Source organism: Podarcis liolepis (genome assembly GCF_965112155.1).
Source record: "Podarcis liolepis genome assembly, chromosome: 7".
Lineage (NCBI taxonomy): Eukaryota > Metazoa > Chordata > Lepidosauria > Squamata > Lacertidae > Podarcis > Podarcis liolepis.
The window spans coordinates 84,373,923-84,394,388 of record NC_139561.1 but is presented as its reverse complement, the minus strand read 5'-3'; the positions used below and the strand labels follow the sequence as shown (position 1 = coordinate 84,394,388).

At 50.5% G+C, this 20,466-nt stretch overlaps 1 protein-coding gene across 2 annotated transcripts in view; it reads right to left on the bottom strand.

Annotated features, from left to right (window-relative positions):
- Positions 1–772: 772 nt before the first annotated feature.
- NECTIN2 (nectin cell adhesion molecule 2) overlaps positions 773–20,466 on the bottom strand; it is a 98,569-nt gene continuing 78,875 nt past the window's right edge. The window contains exons 6-9 of one of the 2 annotated variants that reach the window (XM_083515914.1): positions 8,692–8,836; positions 7,506–7,569; positions 5,769–5,873; positions 773–3,613 (exon numbers count right to left, since the gene is read on the bottom strand). In XM_083515914.1, the coding sequence (XP_083372040.1) occupies positions 3,410–3,613; positions 5,769–5,873; positions 7,506–7,569; positions 8,692–8,836 (518 nt within the window). In that variant the 3' untranslated portion in view covers positions 773–3,409. The remainder of the gene's footprint in view (positions 3,614–5,768; positions 5,874–7,505; positions 7,570–8,691; positions 8,837–20,466) is intronic. The other variant, XM_083515916.1, reaches the window with a different exon arrangement.

Here is a 20,466-nt window from a genome sequence, read left to right as displayed (position 1 = left end):
CCCCCCCTCGTGGCTCGCAGGCATGGCCGTGTCCCGCCGCTTCCGCTCCAAGCACGGACTCCCTATTGGTTGAGCTCGCCGTGCCGTCCGCCCCGATTGGGCCGGTTATGGGAATGAATCCGGGCTCCTCTCGGCCATTGGTCTCTCTTTCCGCGGGGCCGCCGCGTCCCCATTGGTTGTTTTTCGAACGGCGCTGGGGATAGGGTTCCCTGCCGCCTTGTCACTGGCTGCTTTTCTTAATGGAGAGGCGGAGCGACCCCCGCTAAGCCAGCAAGGTCAGCTGCGGAGAACAGGAGCAAGGTCAGGTGGCCACAGAGCTGAAGGGGCAAGAGTGGCCCGCAAAAAAAACCCATAGAGTTTGATAGGTGGGAGGAACTAAAGGGAAAAACCTCACGGGCGGCGCCATCTTTGTGAGCGTCGTTGGGTTCCGCGCGCCAAAGGTTTCCATAGTTACCCACAAGGGAGGCTTGTAGGATACTCGTCTTTCCTCAGCGTCAGGCCAACGCCCAGAATGTTGATATATTCCATATATATATATATATGGAGATATATACAATTCCCAGCACCCTGAGCGCAAACGGCACTTCCCAAGTCTTTGTGAGGAAGCCTCGTGCTTTCTATATATGTTGTGGGTGTGATCCAAGGCTCATTATTTATCTAGGCGTCAAATCAGTGGACGTCTCCGAACCCTCCCCAGGACACCTAGCCCACGGCAAGATAACAAATCAGGAACTGTTCAGGCCCTCCTCACCCACAAAGCATGATGCTGTCATTACAGGGTTTGAAAAACATTTATTTTTAAGAAACAACATCAGTAAAAAGTTTGTTTATTTAAAAAAGAAGAAAGTCCATCTGTGTTCCCACTGAGATCTGTCCATTCAGCGTCAAGCAAAGGCACGAAAAGGGCATTGAGGGGAAAAGGCATCTTGTGTTTCAATCATTCCTTCCCTCAGACCCTGAGATTCATGGCATTAGTGTTAAGATCAGTGAAGTTAAGAGGAACAGGTAGTAAAAAACATTCGTAATCACAATAAAAAATCCTGCAGCGCCAATCTGTACCTGCGCCCAGCGGAAACAGCAGCAGTGGCAAAAAGGCAACAACTAAAAACAGCAAACCTACAAAACAACCCTTCACATTTTCAGATCAGGAGCCCGGAAACCCGAGTGGCTCCTGAGCTCTTGGGGAACAGATTCACAATTCAAGTAGCAACCGGAGCCTGAGCTATAGGAAAATCATGCCAGCGGGAGTTTGTGGCACCAACCTCCCCACTCAAAAGTGGAAACTCTGAAACATGGAAAGATCCCCATGTATCCTCTTATGTGTGGGGCTGGGAGACCAGGGGACCTCCAGGCATTGCTGGACTACAACTCCCATCACCACCCCTTAGCGCTAGCAATGCTGGTAGAAGCTGTTGGGAGGCCAACAACAACTAAAGGTCTACCAAACTTCTGGACAGTGACTAAATCTAGATGGGAGGTTGATTGACTTACTGACTGACTGACTGATTGATTGATTGCCAGATGTGCTGCAGACACCTGAAGGCTTCACAGTGACGTCATACTGCAACAGTCCCTGCCAGCCTAACTGGTCCTTGTTGGGGTAACAGGCGAGATCAGGCACAGCACTCCAAACTTGAGCTTGTGGACAAAAGTGGCCTCTTGCCAGCAACACAGCAACAGTAACCTGCGCCTGGCAGCTTTTATAGGGAGCTGCCACATGACCTACTTTGCCCAACTGATGTGAAGATCCTTCCTTGCTGTTCTCCCTGCAGTCCCCTCCCTTGGCCAGAGCCAAGGGAGCTGCCTTGCCACCCTTCAGGTTCCAGGATTTGGCATGGGGTCGAGTCCTGATGACGTGCCACAGACCCAACGAGAGATCGTTATGCACAGATACCTGCGCAAGTCCGTCCCGTTTGCAACCCCCTTGCTAAAAAGGCTGTCACAGCTCATATCCCTGGCCTAGTGCTAAATTGGAACCTTCAACACTGCAGTTGGGAGGTAGCCCAAGCAGGGATGTCCTAGCCCCTTTTTAAAAAGCTCTCATTGCAGAGACCTGCCCAGTCACCCCTTGAATACTGCCGTAGAAGGAGATGCCACTCGTCCTTGGCTCTCTGCAGGAAGGCTACGAGGCGTATTCTGTTGCAGCCGAAACCTCCCGGGGTGTGTGCATATGGTTGTTTGGGGAAGAGAGTTCAGCTTTCAACAGCAAGAGACCCTATCTTTTGCACTCATTCACATGGGGAACCCCCAACTCCCTGGGGCTGGGAGTGTATTAGGGCAAGGAGGAAGCAATACTCTTGGGTGCTTGGTGGGAGACGCCATGCGCAGTCGGGAGCACATGCCGAGATTGTTTCGAGGACACAATGAGAAGCGGAGTACCCGCGACAAGTTGCCCACCCTGTGGCTGAGGAATCTAGCACGTCAAACCCCAAAGGTGGCTAACACTGTGGTGGTGGTTGCCAGGCACCTGGCAGACATTTCTTGTGCCTTCTGGAAGGAGCCTAAACATTCACCAAGGCGTGATCATGTCATGTGAAGATCCAATCGTACCTCGGAGTCTGGTCTAGAGAGAAAAAGCTCTCGTCTGGTGTTGTTCCGTTCCAGAGTGCAGACGGAACTGCGCGACCGAATCTCCCCCACCCCGACACACATGGAAAACTCTCCACCCAGAGAAAACTAGATGCTGGGGGAGTCTAGCCAAGACTTCTTCCCAGCATGCCCATTTTTTCTGTGTAGGATTCTTTTCCCTTTTGAGGGTGGCGGGGAGCAATCGGGCAACCTCCATCTGCAATACGAAGTGGCAAAGCCCAGGAGTCGTCATTTTACCAGGTGCCAGGCATCCTCCAGGCAGGACAGGTTAATACAGGGGCACCAAGAGAATGGGGGGGTACCTAAGGAGGTATAAAATCCCCCTCCCCAACTGGCTTTGGCAGGAGTCAATAGCTAGCTCCATGGGGGGAGCAGCTGCAAGAGGTACTTGGCCCCTGTATCCACGCATGGGAAGTGGTTCTGAGGACTCTGGATTCTACTGTCAACGTAGCATTTGTCCGACAGCCAGATGGCTCAGGGTCAGGGAAATCTGGCTCAGGAAGGCACACTAGACTTTAGGGGAGGCTGGGAGGGTATAAGCCGCCACCAGGCCCATTTCAAAAGACAAAAGATGAAGGCACTACGTATGTCTGGCATGGTGGGACAGCTCTGGCCTTGCTGGAGAAGGAACAGAAGGAATGAGAAGGCCTGCTTGGAGCAGGATGTGCTCCTGCCCATCTAAGGCACACGAGAAACCCGGGATTTTCAAGGGAACCACGCTGGGCATCTAACGGGATATAGCGTCAAAAGAAGCAGCATCTCTTCAGGACCAGCGCGAGATACAGCATCCTCATCTCTGGGCCTTGGGTGGAAATCCAGCTTAGACATACATAGCCCTGGACATGATAAAGGCCTTGTCGGTGGACATGGGAGCCATGGCAGCTTCTTCCTCCGTGGCTGCAAAGGAGAGCGCGTCATAAATGGGGTTGATCTGGTCCAGATATTCGTCCTCCATGCTGGGGCCAGCACCTGCCACCGCCTCTCGCTCTTCCAGCGTCGGCAGCTCGTGGTATCGCGGGGCCTCCTGCAGAGGGAAGGAATGAATTGGTGGTTTGGAGGGGGGATATTTACTTAACTGCTGCCCCCCCCCACATCCCTTGTTGCATCCCACTGTGTTTACACTGAGGTGGGCAGTAGGTTGTGATGGTGGACCAGGGTTCCTGAATTCGGTTCCCGGAGCTGGAGGCTTGGCTTGGAGACGGGAGCAGCCAAATCTCGACTGAAGTGGAAACCATGCTGCTCTGATGACCAAGCCAGGGCCTGATGTCCATGTTATGGCTTCCCCCATGGAATTCTGGGAGCTGTAGTTCACTAAGGGTGCTGAGCGTTGCTAGGAGACCCCCTATTCCCCTCCCAGAGCTGCAATTCCCAGGGTGATTTGGCAACCAATCCCTCTGCAAAGGGAACTCTGGGAAGTACCTATATGTGATGGGGGGAAAGGTCTCCTAACTACTCTCAGGACCTTTAACAAACTACAGCTCCCAGAATTCTTTGGGGGAAGCCATGACAGTTTAAAGTGGTATCATAGCTCTTTAAATGTATGGTGTGATGGTGGCCAGGCCAGGCCAACCCAGGGGCATCATCCTGGCTGCCATTCACAGGGGTCAACATTGCATGTTCTCTCTGTGCTGAGCTCAGCTAACGTGGCCAGGCCCGAGCCCCAGACTAGGAGGGCCCTAGCTAAAGCTGTGGGGGCTGGATAAACACGCCCCCTAAGGAGCCGTGCCACAAGGAACTTGTGTCACAGACTATGTTACACCTATTTCTTGTTCTTTTTTGTAATCAGGGCTGGCCCAAGACATTTTGCTGCCTGAGGCAGAGCAACAAATGCTGCCCCTCCCTCGCAAGTCAAGGCCTCCAAAGCTCACCAAGATATTTTGGGACTTAATACAATAATAAAATAAATAGCAGTTCATGGCCCCTTCAAAACATCGCAATTCAGCTGTCTGAGGTGAACATTTGACACTGCCCAATGGTTGGGCTGGCACTCGGTGTTACCTGTTGGTGTGCACAGAATTAGTATATTGATTCTGAAGGTAAAATAAAGGTACCCCTGACCGTTAGGCCCAGTTGCAGACGACTCTGGGGTTGCGGCGCCCATCTCGCTCTATAGGCCGAGGGAGCAGGCATTTGTCTGCAGACAGCTTCCGAGTCATGTGGCCAGCATGACTAAGCCGCTTCTGGCGAACCAGAGCAGCGCACGGAAACGCCGTTTACCTTCCCGTCAGAGCAGTACCTATGTATCTACTTGCACTTTGACATGTTTTCGAATTGCTAGGTTGGCAGGAGCTGGGACTGAGCAACGGGAGCTTACCCCGTTGCGGGGATTCGAACTGCCAACCTTCTGATCGGCAAGCCCTAGGCTCTGAGGTTTAGACCACAGCGCCACCTGTGTCCCCTCTTGATTCTGAAGAGTACCTGGCAAACAAACATATCTGCAACTCGCCCAATTGTGTTGGAAACACAGGTCACCGTTTGTGGGAGCAGCTAGTTTGAAGGGCAGATCTGTTGTGACCAGCACTATGAAGCACTGTGCAATCCAAGAGGCAAACGCCAGGATCCTAAGCAATGCTACTGAGAACCCAGAAGCACAACCTCAGATTATAGGCAGTGTAACGCTTTTGTGTCTGCAAAAGTGTGTAGAAAGGAGGGGTGCTGAAGCAGCCCCTTGCCCTCTGCTCCCTACTCATCTTGCTTGGTCCCCCTTTCTACATTGTAGAAAACTCACCAAGCCTTGCCCACAAGTTTGCAAATTAATTGCTACGTTTTGCAGCCATAAGGACTAGAAACTTTGAGGATTTTAAAAACAAAAAGGAAGCCATGAGTCTCAGGATTCTCTGGTGTGCACTCAACAACCAAATCCCACGCTCTGAGAGGCGCGTTTGCTTTAGAAAATTGCTACAGTTACGTTGTACTGGAGCTCTATATAAGCAGGCTGACTGAACCCTTCAGTTCAGTTCTGTTCTGGCCTGTGAATAAACAAGAATCACTGTGTCGTCTGATATGTTCACCCACAACTTAACAGGCTAGGTTTTCTCTCCAAGGCAAACCCGAGAAGCTGAATCTCAGGGTGTCAGAGCGGATCCCGTTTCAGAGGGCTCAGTCTCCTTGATTGCACCCCTTGTGCTCAACGCGGGCTCTTCTCTAGAGAAAACTCCTTGGCACGGGCTCCCCCTCACCTCCATTGCGGTGGCAGCGACCCCGCCAAAGAGATCGTCTGTGGTGCTGGGTTCATAAAAGGGTGCTTTGAGCGGGATACTCTCAGCCTCACTGGGAGTGGGGACCTGGAATAAACCAGAGATGTGGGATGAAGACGGGAGGGGGCAGACTGAACTGCTGGAGGAAGCCAAGAGAGAGAAAAAGCTCCCTTCCCAGAGTCAGAATAAATTCCAGGATACTCTCAGCCAGAGAGGGAGAGAGCCGCCAGCACACACAGAATTGCAGGTAGTTCCCTCCCCATCCATCCCTGGTCGCCTTTGCCTGTCTGAAGAGCTTCTTAAGACTGAGCCAGCCACCTCCTATCCAACTGCAGGAAGAAACTGCTGCAAGCAACCCTGCCCAAAAGCTTCACCAAAGCCTCCGGCGTCTCTTCGTCCTCAGCCAGCCATGGCAGGGCCATGCGTATCCTGCCATTTCATGCAAGCACCGCACAGATATTTGCTCTGGGAGCCAACGTTCATTGGAGACTCCCAGCGTTCTGGTTTTTATTTTCTAAAAAGCAAGTTGCTAGGCCTTATGGTTTGCAAAGAGAGCTTTGCCCGAGAGTGGGCAACGCCTGCTGAAATCACAGCCTAAGAAGCCCTGCTGGGTTAGGTCAGAGGCCCACTGAATCCAGCATCCTGTTCACACCGTTGCCAGTCAGGTGGCAAGCCCAGAAGCAGGATCTGAGCACAAGAGCAGCCAGAGGGAGTAAATAAGGCTTCCAGCGACAGAGAGAACATGCATTGCCCCACTGAGCTCTTGGCCTGGCCCCAGGAAGAGCAGAAACAGAAGGGAATAAGCAAAAAGCAACAGATATTGCACACACTTCAACAGTGAACAGGTACATTAAAACCCAGCTTTTCTCACTTCAAGGATTATTATTATTCTTCTAACCCAGTCAGATGGGAGATGATGGTGATGATTAACAGCATCCTCTTTCAGCACAGAGTACAGACAGCCCTGGAAATTAGTAGGCTGATGATTGCTAAGCATGCGAGGGACGGGTCTTGCCTGCGCAGGGGTGGCTTGGCCAGCGCCAAGGACGACATTGCCAGCTAGCTTCTGCTGAGTTCTGCAAGCTCTGCTCCCTGCATTCTCTGGCCATTTCCCACCACACCTGGGAGGGATCTTGGCCAACTCCAGCTACAAAGGCAGCTTCTGTGGCTCAGGATGCCTAGAGGCCATCGAGGTAGGTAGGACATCGTTTTGGGCAGTCTTCAACAACCGGGCATCCTCCAGAGGTTCTGTGCTGCAATTCCTATCAGTCCCAGGCAGCAACACCCCACTTTGCCCTGCAGCTCTTTGGGGGCAGGGGGGGGGCGGTCTATGTTGGGCCAGCCAGTGTCTATTAGCCTAAAGTACCTCATGCAGTTGGCAGGTAGGGCCAGGGGTGGTGAAGGACCATTTGTAGATACAGGGAAATGTGAGCCAACATTAACCCCAGGGTCAAATAGACAGAGCCTCCCTTGCCCAATGGCACCCAGTGAGTTTGACGGCTGAGCTGGGAAGGATTTGACTCCATCTCCCTTTGGTACAGGTCCTACCCACTTTTGTCCCGGGCCCCAGCTCTGCCCTAGAAGTTATCACCTGGGACCTGCAATTCGCATGGGGACACTGTTATAATTTTGTCCCCCCAAAAACCAGTCCAAGAGACTGAAAAAATAACCCCGTGTGTCAGGAGCATATCCTGGCTACTTCAAGCCACAGATACTTACCGGTTCTGTTTCGTCAGACAACTGGCAGGGTGGGGGCGGCTTGTAGGCAGGTGGTCCTTCCTGGCTGCAAAGACGGCAGGAAGGAAGACGGTCAGGTGAGGATGTAAACTGCCAAACTACTGACTACCAGGGCTGGCTGGCTGGCTGGAGATAATGTGCTTTAGGTGGGTCAAGGGAGCCATGGACTCAGAAAGGTTGAATACCACTGCTCTACGTAGTGGGTGTTAATCATGAGTTCAGATTTGCACCCCAATGGGTAAAGAGATGCCAGTGAAAAGGGCCACCTACTCAAAAGATGGTAGGCCAGATTTAAAGGGTTTGTTGATACCCAACCTCTGGTTCTCCAGATGTTGCTGACCTGTGTCTCCCAAAACAGCCCACCCAGCGCGGGACAATGGTCAATGGCTGGTGGCAGCTGAAGTCCAACAACATCTGGCAGGCCAGAGAGCCCCTGCGATAGAGAATCAAAATGGTAGGCCCATGATAAAGGAATAGCAAGGGACCTAGGCAAACAATGCAGACGGGAAAAGTGCAGAAATAATTACATCCATCACCAACCTGGTGGCTTCCAGATGTTTTGGACCGCAAAACATCTGGAAGCCATCAGGTTGGCAAAGGCTAAGCCAATCCCCTAGAAATTTGGATCGCTGTTCCTGCATTGTAGACCCACCATATTGATTCTCTGTTGGGGCCTTCTGGCGGTTCCCTCACTGCGAGAAGCCAGGTTACAGGGAACCAGGCAGAGGGCCTTCTCAGTAGTGGCACCTGCCCTGTGGAACGCCCTCCCACCAGATGTCAAAGAGAGCAACAACCACCAGACTTTTAGAAGACCTCTGAAGGCAGCCCTGTTTAGGGAAGCTTTTAATGTTTGATGAATCACTGTATTTTAATATTTTGTAGGAAAGCTGCATGTATGTCTAAATAAATAAATAAATAAATAAATATTATGATGATGGTTATTATTAATGAACTAAACCATTTTCATTTGTTTCAGTTAGAGTTGTACGAGCCTGCGGTGTTTGTCGCCAGCGACACTTCACCTGCCCGATCTGAACCCAGACCAACTGTGGCAGGAGGAGGAGGAGAGCTTATCCCTTTCTTGCCATGCCCTGTTGCCCACCTCCCTGGCCACCTGCACTCTATCTGGAATCCTGGCCCTTAGCCTTGAGCAAATTGAGCCACTCACTCATCCTCCTCGCGATCCATCCGGTTCTTCTGCTGCTGGCGGCAGATCAGGATGCCAGTGGCCACCACGGCCACGGCCACGATGGCTGCAATGAGGCCACCAATGATCCCTCCTGTGGTGCCTGCCCCTTCCATGTTGGGCTTATCTGGACAAAAGAAAGAAAGCAATGCTGTGAATCAGAGGCCCATGTGAACATGTGTTGCGCATCAGGCTGCTTCAGGAGTGGGGGCGCTTCGTTCCTGTAGGTGTTGTTGGGTGGCATGGCCAAGATCAGGGGTGATGTCTGGAGCCAGAGTCAGTCGTATGTCAGGAAAAAAAATACCCAGTGTCATTGAAGTTAACTCTTTATTCAAAGAAACCAAAACAGTGCAGGGTCATGTTGTGCGGATGCCTGATGATCGTCTCCCAAAGCAGCTACTCTACTCCGAACTTACAAATGGAAAGTATAATGCTGGAGGTCAACAAAAGAGGTTTAAAGACTCTCTCAAGGCAAATCTAAAAAAAAGTAGGATAAACACAGACAACTGGGAAACACTGGCCTGCGAGTGCTCCAATTGGAGAACAGCCTTTACCAAAGGTGTCGTGGGTTTTGAAGACGCTCAAACTCAGGACGAAAGGGAGAAACGAGTTAAGGGGAAGGCACGCTTGGCAAATCCACACTGTGATCAACTCCCGCCTGGAAACCAATGTCCCCATTGTGGAAGGACGTGTGGATCCAGAATTGGCCTCCACAGTCACTTACGGACTCACTGTTTTAACTGTGTTTATGGAAGACAATCTTACTCGGTTACGAGAGATCACCAAAGAAGAAGAAGAAGAAGAATGATCCCAGCAACTCTTCCCAGTAGGTCTTGCCCCAATGAGGCAGCTCTGAGGACTAAAGGTCCCTACCTTCCCACTCCTCTCCAAGGTTCCTTTCCCTGGTTCCTTCCCCAACAGCCTAAGGCTCCATCGTCTTGTCTCTCTTTGCTCTGCCCTCTTCTTTTCTCTGCATGTTCTGGGAGATCAGGCGGGAGGGGAGCTGGCTGAAGCAGGACAGAGGGACTCCCTGGATTCTCCAGCAGCCGGCCTCAACTCTGTCTCTTGGCCCTCTTCCTCTCCCACCTCTGATTCTGCACTGCTCTCTGCCCCAGTCTCTTCCTGCTCACGAAACCCTGTTGCCTCTTCAGCTTTGGGCAGCTCCTCCTCCCAGTCTGCACCCTTTGACCAGACACTGCCATCCCGCCGTCAAAAACTGGCTCTGGGCCTTCTTCCCCCGGGGGTTCCCCTGGGGGTTGCCCAGCTGGTGCCTCCCACCACTCATCTACATCCAGCCATGACAGGCGAAGGAAGTTGTAGTTCCACAAAATGTAGCAGGCTACAAGTTCCCCATTTCTGACGTACGCAAGACATCAAAACCCTCCTCAAACATTCAGAAAATCCACCGCTGTGGCACCCAGGGGCAGAGAAGCTGTAGCTCTCCAGATTCCGTCAGGCCACTAGTCTGATCCTGCAGGGATCTTCTTATGTTCTTAGGATTGATGGGAGTTGTAGTCCGACAACATCAAGAGGGCTGCAGCTTCCCTCCTCCTGGGCTCCTTCCCAGGTCAAAGGATAAGTCTGCGTGGAGCTGGCACCAAAACACATTTTTAAAAGCAGGCCTGAGGGTGATGGCCCCACAACTGTCATCTGTACCTGGAGTCACCCAATTCCACCAAGCAGCTCTCACAGATGAAAATCATTTTTTAAAAAAATAATAAATCCTGCACCAAGGTAATCCAAACTGTGCAACAGGAAAAGGCGAATTCAGCGACCTGTGTAACTTATGCAAAAAAAAGGAGAGAGAGCGCATTTGCATGGGTTTTTTTTAAAAAAAATTTTATTCAAAATTAAAACAAGACATATTATCCAAGAACATATCATCCTTGTCCGTCCCCCCCATTTTTCCTCCCTCCCCCCTCCCACACAGAACCCCCCCCCCGCCCCCACCCCCCGACTTCCCTCAGTTCCAGTCTTTGGTTTCTCTGAGACTGCTGTTTTCTGCATGTTACAAAGTTGTATAGATCCTCAAACTATTTAGCTGATTATTATCAATAAAAAGTTTGTGAATGTTTATTCACAAGCCAAGGAGTTCAGTTCACTTTGTTGCGCCTTCAGATACTTTGTAAATGGTTCCCATTCATCCTTAAAGTCACAGTTATCCTTGTCCCATCGCTTATATGTCAGTTTTGCCAGTTCTGCATAGTCCATCACTTTTTCTTGCCATGCTTCTTTAGTTGGGGTTTCTTCAGTCTTCCATCCTTGTGCTACCAGAACTCTCGCGGCCGTTGTCACATACATGAAGATGTTTTCCAGCTTTTTTGGCAGGTCTTTCCCTACAACCCCCAACAAAAATGCCTCGTTTTTTTAAACAAATGTTAAATGGAACATTTTCTTCAAGCATGGTTTTCTTTCCTTTTCACAATTTCCTACAAACATGGGGATGGGGCAAGGCCTCTGGTTATTGGAAGTCTCTTTCAGCAACTGCTGCTTCTGAGATTTCAGTTGGCCAAGTGGGGCTCACCTGTTTGCAAGCCTCCCCTCCAAGCAACTGTGGCTAGAAAAGGAACTCTGAGGTTTTCAGAGAGCTGGGTTTGGCAGACGCACAGCTCAAGCCTGTTTGGCTGTGAACGGGCACAGTGGTTTTCTGCTTCCACTACAGGGGTCAAATCTACTCAACAAATGCCAGGATGAATGTGTGGTCTCCAATTACTGATGCTGCAAATGGTCACCGTGCTGATTTTGCACAGGTTTTAAGCCGTAATTTAGTTCCTGGCCTGTAAATTTTTCATTTAATGGCATTTCATAACCCTCTCATCATTCCTGGCCATTGGCTACGCTAAACTGAGTCTGCGAGGAAGCTGGAGCTCTGCAACATCTGGAAAGCCAGGGGATCCCCACCTCTGCCCCTGTGCCTATACAGTGGTACCTCAGGTTACATATGCTTCAGGTTACATATGCTTTAGTTTACAAACGCTTCAGGTTACAGACTCCGCTAACCCAGAAATAGTACCTCGGGTTAAGAACTTTGCTTCAGGATGAGAACAGAAATCGTGTGGCGGCGGTGGGGCGGCAGCAGGAGGCCCCATTAGCTAAAGTGGTCTTTCAGGTTAAGAACAGTTTCAGGTTAAGAACAGACCTTCAGAACGAATTAAGTACGTAACCAGAGGTACCACTGTATATATTCCTCTCATCCAAAGATAACAATTCATGCAATACAGTCATACCTCAGGATGAATACACTTCAGGTTGAGCGTTTTCGGGTTGCGCTCTGCGGCGGCCCAGAAGTAATGGAACGCGTTACTTTCGGGATTCGCCCCTCACGCATGCGCAGAGGCTCAAAATAACGTCATACGCATGCGTGGAAGCGGTGAAACGCCACATGTAGATGCGCAGTCGCGTGTTGCGTTTGCTTCAGGATACGAACAGGGCTCCAGAACAGATCCCGTTCGCATCAAGAGGTACCACTATAGATGATGTGGATTGTAGTCCGCAAACCACCATGCCCCCAATACATGTCTAAATCTTTAAGGTGCCGCAAGACCTGTTATTGTTTCTGCTGAATTGTGAGAGTAGAATCGTAGAGTTGGAAGGAAGCATGAGGGTCATTCGGTCCAACCCTCTGCAATGCAGGGATCTTTCTGGCCAACGTGGGCCTTGAACACGCAGCCCTGAGATTAAGAGTCTCATTGTTCTTATAAACACACAGCCCTGCACCTCCTAGAGGAGAGGGCTCTCAGTGGCTGCCAGATGCAATGGCTGTGCTCTGCTTCCACAGCCAGAGGAAGCAAAGCTTCCGAATACCAGTGGAAATCGCAGGAGGGAAGGCTCTCTCTTGGGCTCAGGTCATAGAGAATCATAGAATCATAGAATCATAGAGTTGGAAGAGACCACAAGGGCCATCGAGTCCAACCCCCTGCCAAGCAGGAAACACCATCAGAGCACTCCTGACATATGGTTGTCAAGCCTCTGCTTAAAGACCTCCAAAGGAGGAGACTCCACCACACTCCTCGGCAGCAAATTCCACTGTCGAACAGCTCTTACTGTCAGGAAGTTCTTCCTAATATTTAGGTGGAATCTTCTTTCTTGTAGTTTGGATCCATTGCTCCGTGTCCGCTTCTCTGGAGCAGCAGAAAACAACCTTTCTCCCTCCTCTATATGACATCGTTTTATATATTTTAACATGGCTATCATATCACCCCTTAACCTCCTCTTCTCCAGGCTAAACATGCCCAGCTCCCTTAGCCGTTCCTCATAAGGCATCGTTTCCAGGCCTTTGACCATTTTGGTTGCCCTCCTCTGGACACGTTCCAGTTTGTCAGTGTCCCTCTTGAACTGTGGTGCCCAGAACTGGACACAGTACTCCAGGTGAGGTCTGACCAGAGCAGAACACAGTGGCACTATTACTTCCCTTGATCTAGATGCTATACTCCTATTGATGAGGCCCAGAATTGCATTGGCTTTTTTAGCTGCCGCGTCACACTGTTGGCTCATGTCAAGTTTGTGGTCAACCAAGACTCCTAGATCCTTTTCACATGTACTGCTCTCAAGCCAGGTGTCCCCCATCTTGTATTTGTGCCTCTCATTTTTTTTGCCCAAGTGCAATACTTTACATTTCTCCCTGTTAAAAGCTTGCAGATTTCCCTGGGTGATCCCACGTGAGAATAGGATGCTGGATTATATGGGCTGCAGGCCTGATCCAGCAGACTCTTTTTATGTTTTCGTGTAAACCCAGAACAGGGCTTTAACTGGCCGGGATTCTACATCGTGTTTTTTATTATTATTATTTCTCTTACTCTCCAATCTTCCACCACTAGGTGGCACCTTAATTCTACGCTGCAGATTAGCAATTGCAGGGGGTTTGTACTGGCAGATAGGAAGGTTGAATGGACTGTGATTCACACCACAGAGGGAAAGCAAGCAGCCCGGTTTCTGCTCTCCCCTGGCGCCCCCACCGCACCCATCCCGCTGCAGTTTCAGGGACTGGACGTTTGGGAAAGGATGAGGGCAAAGCATTCTTCCAAGCTGGAATCCCCGGCCGTGGGAGGGAACACACAAGACGCTCCCCCAAGACCCAAGTCTAGTTCTAGGGATGGCAATCTATTGATTAGAGAGGGCTGCACTGTTATTTATTATTCTATTACTTATTAGATTTATGCACCGTCCTCATCGCAAGATCTCAGGGCGGCTCACGAGATAAAACGCCAAGTAAAAGCACAAACAAAACAGCTAAAGCAAAAACGTTCAGGCCGACGTCATCCATCGCACAACTGCCCTGTGCAAAATCAGGCACATCGGCACCAGAAGAATCTCAGCCATCGTAGTTTTCAGCAAATACATATCTGCCACTCCCGCCCTGAATTGTTTGCGACGCAACAAATGCCTGCAAGCAATCAATATTTACCCGCCAAGTTTCTAGCCCTCAACACTCGGAAGCGTAGGGGTGAACCGCCGACGAAATCTCGGAAGGCGCAGATCAGGATTCCCGCTAGCCAGGTTGCCTTCCTTTCGCCGCGGTTAGCAAGGAGCGATATAAATTATGCAAAATAGAGATGTATGGAGGCGAATGAGCTCAGCGTGCATAATTCATACGGCCTGTAATGCGCAGCTTTTCTTCGGCACACAATTGATGTTTTAAGCATAAGGGTGAAGGCAGCCCTGAGAGGGGATGAATGCCGGGATTTTGCCTTTCATCTCTCCTCAGCGCTTTGAAGAGAGCGAGGCCTGATGGCTACAGTGTGTGAGTGTGAGTCTCTCTCCCTCCCTCCCTCTCTCTCTCTCTCTCTCTCTCTCTCTCTCTCTCTGTGTGTGTGTGTGCGTAGAGGTGCATGGGAGGTTTCTGGGTTACAGGCCCGTTATGGAAAAAAAAATAAAGAATGAGGTCCAGTGGTTAAGCTAAGGTCACTGACCTTTGTGGCCAGTAGGCGCGTTTACGATTTCAAGAGAGTGTTCCAACAACCCTTTGCGCTGTTCTCCCACCCGCCCAACCGCACATGCGTACACAAACACACTTTGCTTTTCTACAGAGTCTGGGTAAAAAGCATACCCTCCAACTTTTCTCCGATGAAAATAAGGGTGTCCATGCCTGTGGCACTGTGGGTTAAACCACAGAGCCTAGGGCTTGCCGATCAGAAGGTCGGTGGTTCGAATCCCTGTGACTGGGTGAGGTCCCGTTGCTCAGTCCCTGCTCCTGCCATCCTAGCAGTTTGAAAGCACCTCAAAGTGCAAGTAGATAAATAGGTACTGCTCCGGCGGGAAGGTAAACCGTGTTTCCATGCACTGCTCTGGTTTGCCAGAAGCGGCTTAGTCATGCTGGCCACATGACCCGGAAACTGTACGCCGGCTCCCTCAGCCAGTAAAGCGAGATGAGCGCAGCAACCCCAGAGTCGGTCACAACTGGACCTAATGGTCAGCGGTCCCTTTACCTTTATGCCTGAAAGCATGGACAGTCACTGCCAGTCAGGGCAGACAATACTGACTGAGATGGGTAAAAAAAGTAAAGGACCCCTGGACGGTTAAGTCCAGTCAAAGGCGACTATGGGGTTGCGGTGCTCATCTCGCTTTCAGGCCAAGGGAGCCGGTGTTTGTCCACAGACAGCATTTCCGGGTCATGTGGCCAGCATGACTAAACCGCTTCTGGCGCAACGGGACACCGTGACGGAAGCCAGAGCACACGGAAACGCCGTTTACCTTCCTGCTGCAGTGGTACCTATTTATCTACTTGCACCGGCGTGCTTTCAGACTGCTAGGTTGGAAGGAGCTGGGACAGAGCAACGGGAGCTCGCCCCATCTTGGAGATTCGAACCACCGACCTTCCGATCAGCAAGTCCAAGAGGCTCGGTGGTTTAGACCGCAGCGCCACCCGCGTCTGAGATGGGGCATTGGCCTGACTCACCATGGGTTACGTTCTTATGTGTTGGGTCTCTGCGACCGCACCTTTTTTACTGGTCTACCAGGGAGAAATGAAGCAAATGAAGGCATGTGTGTTTGTGTGTGCTTGCAGCACTTTTCCTTGCCAGGCAAAGCGCCCACTGCTCAATTTCCGCCTGCTTAAGAAGGCGACAACCCCTGTCATTTGTCACTGCTGTCAGACGCTCTGGGGCATTTCATGGCACAGGGCATCCCAGCTCTGCCCGTCACATGCCAGAAGCTTGCGCAAGGCCCATCAGGAAAGGAAACACAGCAAAACACACATACACACCCTCAACCCACAGAGAAAGTGTGCTCCTGTCCCCTCCTTTGCAGTGGAAACTTCATCAGGACTATAACGTTTGTCCTGGCTACCTGGGGCTCAATTTTTTTGTATGTTTCTCTCCTTCTGGTTCAGACTTTGTGCATTCTTTCACTGGGCGGCCTTGCACAAAATCGGCGTCGGCTCCCTTCTGCATTATGAGGATAATAACTACTACTTCACAGAGCTGTTAGAATAATGTACATAGGGATAATGAGGCAACGCATGAGGAGCACTTTTAAATGAAATTAGAGTCGACAGCAGGCTTAAAAAAAAAAGAAAAAAGCCCTGACCCATCTTGCTGCTGTCCCTTTAATAGCATCCCAAAGTGCAGAAACCTGAAAGCAAAGCTTTTCACGGCAGGACGATCGGCAGAATCACTTCAAAAGCCAGCGGATCAAGTGGCACTCACAGGCGCAGGAGCAGAGGCAAGGGGAAAAGTTGGCAGTCTTCAGCACTAACTAAAGGAGGGGTGAGGAACCTGAAGTGTATTGGTGAAATATGGCCCTGCAAACCTCTCCGCTTGGCTCTCAAAATACAATGGTACCTCTGGTTAAGAACGTAATTTGTTCTGGAGGTCCGTTCTTAACCCGAAACTGTTCTTAACCTGAAGCACCACTTTAGCTAATGGGGCCTCCCGTTGCTGCCCTGCCACCACCGCGCAATTTCTGTTCTCATCCTGAAGCAAAGTTCTTAACCCGAGGTACTATTTCTGGGTTAGCGGAGTCTGTAACCTGAAGCGTCTGTAACCTGAGGTACCACTGTACTCCCTAGGCCAGGCATGTCCAAAGTCCGTTTTGGGGGCCTAATCCGGCCCCCGTGGCAGTATCTGTCCTGGGGTAAAATCCTAAAAAAAAGCACAACGACCTTGGTCGGCCCTCACACATGTTCACTTCATCAAATCTGGCCCTCTTTGAAAAAAGTTTGGGCATCCATAAGCCAAACTCCTCAGAGGCCCTGCCCCACATTTCCCTCCAGTGCTTTTGTCTGCTTGGGATGTATAGAATCACAGAATCGTAGAATTGTAGAGTTGGAAGGGACCCTGAGGGTCATCTAGTCCAAACTCTTGCAATGCAGGAATATGCAGATGTCCCATGCCGGGATCAAACCTGCAACCTTGGCGTTATTAGCACCATACTCTAACCAACTGAGCTATCCAGGTATCTTTGGATGGTGATAAATACTCTTCATTGCCTGGGTGGAGAGAGGAATGCATGGTTGCATGCAGAAAGCTCTTGTCTTCGGGTCAAGACTCTTCTATCTGGCTTCCTTCAGAAGGAAGGGTAGGATATAAATGGACGAAATAGCAATGATAACCTGTTGCTCCACCCAGTTTTGGAATGTGGCCCCCAGGAGGCTAACATGGCCCTCAGGCAGAAAAGGCTTCCCCACCCTTGATACTGTATATTATTGTTGTTGTTATATATTTATTTCTACCCCACCATTTTCCCTGCCAGGAACATAAGGCAGCTTGCAGATTTAAAAAAATAATAATCTCATTCCTTCTAGACCTGGGCTGGGGAACCTTTGCCCTTCCAGGCATGGCTGGACTCCAACTCCCATCAGCTCCAACCGACAGCTGAGGCTTATGGGAGTTGTAGTTCCGCAACAGCTGGAGAGTCGCAGGCTTCTCTGCCCCCGCCGTCCCAGATCCAGGGCAACTGCGGCCAACTCCTTCCTTCCCAGCAAAGGCCATCTGTCGCCTTCCCTCCGTGTCGGGAGGCAAAAGCACCAGAGGTGCGAGATTGAGAGGTGAAAGGCAGACCTCCGCGTGCCATCTTTTCGCTGCCAGCTTGGCGTGTTCATCCACTAACTGATCCCCTCCTCGGCTCTCCTGGGACGACCCATAATTACCCACAGCCCCATCCATTATGCATGGGCCAGCTTGGAGCAAGTGCCGGCGCATGGATTTCTCTCGCGGCGGCTCGAAATTACTATTTTCAAGCTGAGGAGCAGGTTTCCAAAGGAATCCTTTCGACGCCGGCCCTGCTGGCAAGGAGCTGGGCGCTGCCAAGGATGCCGAAATCCAGGAGGGGAAGGAGAGAATCTGCAACATCCTGGCGCGGGTACAAAGAGGAGGAAGCCAGCCTGCAAGATCGGGGTTGCCCTCCCTCCCTTGGACCAGGCTTGGTCAACCTGGCGCTCTCCTGATGTTTTGGAGGGCAGCTTCGAAACATCTAGGGGGCACTGGGTTCACCAAGGCTGTGTTTTAAGAGCGTGGGGAGGAAGCAAGAAAACGGAGGAGAGAGAAGACGTGGGAAGATGGTGAAAAGGAGGAAATGTTTTCTCTTACTCGGGGAGGCTTAAAGGATTAGACTGTTCCGAGCTTAGAAATGCCTATGACTGCGGGGGAATATGACAGCCACACATCCGGAATATGAAATCAGAGGATCACAAAAAGCAGGGAGAGAGAGAAGATGCAATTTGATCAAGCCCACTCATCCACTCCCACCCAGCCGAAAGAATCTGTCACAGGCGTCTTGGCCACAGCCCAGCCGTGCAGTGATAACAACAACAACAACAATTTATTATTTACACCCAGTCCATCTGGCTGGGTTTCCCCAGCCACTCTGGGCGGCTTCCAACAAAATATTAAAAATACAATAAGACAGCAGACATTAAAAACTTCCCCAAACAGGGCTGCCTTCAGATGTCTTCTAAAAGTCAGATACAGTGGTACCTCTGGTTGCGAACAGGATCCGTTCCGGACCCCCGTTCACAACATGAGCAGAACGCAACCCGCGTCTGCGCGTGCGCGGGTCGCGATTCGCTGCTTCTGCGCATGTGTGTGATGTCATTTTGAGCGTCTGTGCATGCGCGAGTGGTGAAACCCTGAAGTATCTCTTTCAGGTACAGTGGTACCTCAGGTTACAGACACTTCAGGTTACAGACGCTTCAGGTTACAGACTCCGTTAACCCAGAAATAGTACCTCGGGTTAAGAACTTTGCTTCAGGATGAGAACAGAAATCGCGCGGCGGCAACAGGAGGCCCATTAGCTAAAGTGGTACCTCAGGTTAAGAACAGTTTCAGGTTAAGAACGGACCTCCAGAACGAATTAAGTTCTTAACCTGAGGTACCTCCGGGTCGCCGCGGGACGCAACCTGAAAAGACATAACCTGAACCGAACATAACAAGAGGTATGACTGTAGTTGTTTATTTCCTTGGCATCTTACGGGAGGGCGTTCCACAGGGCGGGTGCCACTACTGAGAAGGCCCTCTGCCTGGTTCCCTGTAGCCTCACTTCTTGCAGTGAGGGAACCACCAGAAGGCCCTCGGTACTGATTTCAGTGAACGATGGGGGTTCACTGAACGATGGGGTGGAGACACTCCTTCAGAGAGCAGGGCTGAGGTTTTCAAGGAGCCACAAGCAACCTAGCCTGGGGTCCCCTAAAATGTGTCCAATCGATGAAGGGCAGGTGGAGGGGAGCTTTGCACTGCCTCTGCCCAGCTAGGCCAGAGATGGTCTGTCTTCTGTTGTTGGCAGAACAGGAGGCCCGCAAGTCATATGTCCACAGTAACTTGGAATATGAACAGCAGCAGAAAATTGATAATATTTGAAATAGAAGAATATTTGAAATTAGAAGAATTCTGATTTATTAGAATGCAGTATATAAATGGGATTGGATGGGATCAGGAACAGCAGAAAAAGGCAGGAAGATAAAGAGAAATGTCTAACAAATTTGGAATCTGGAATTCATATGTAAAGATTAAGTTTAATGGGGGGAATTGACTTGCAAAAATAAATTTAAAAAATGGTATGTCCACAGGAAGTGCCCACAAGTGAAACTATCACCTGCCCTGACCAATGTGTAAGAGCGAAATTTTGGTGAACAACTGTGCAGTCATTTTTTAACCCTTTCTCCTTGTCATCGCTCATCGTTTTTTAGAGAGCGCCCCGCCTATCTGACTGGCATCACAAGGCACTATTAAACAGGAAGAACTGTGTTCGTTGCGCAAGCTGTCGCTCTTGCGGTAGGCATGGCATGCTATTTCACCATCGTTTTCTGCCGGGCGATTCCCCTCGGTGTCCCAGTATGAAAAATGGGTCTGTGTCGCAGCGCTCGGTCAGCACAAAACCCTGGGATGCTGGGCGTGCCCAAGTCATGCTGAGCACCTGTCAGGTATGAATCTGATGCCTGTGGGAAACCTGCAAACAGAACAACTCATCCCACCCTGCCGTTTCCAGTAACTGCTTCCAGCTGTGGCGGCAGAGCACGGCTAGCAGCCCCTGATGGTCTTATCCTGCACAAATTTGTCCAAGCCTCCTTTAAAGCTACCCAAGTTGGTGGTCATCACTTCTTCCTGTGGCAGAGAGTTCCACAGTTTTCACTATGCGCCGCATGAAGGAGGACTTCCTTTTATCCCTCTGGTATCTTCCACTGAATGTCCACGAGTTCTAGCGTTATGAGAGAGGGAGAAAAACTTTCCCCCAACGCCTGGCATACTTTAATAGCCTTCTCTCATGTCACCTAACAACAACAATTATTATTATTTATACCCTACCCTTCTTATTTGCCGTTTCTCT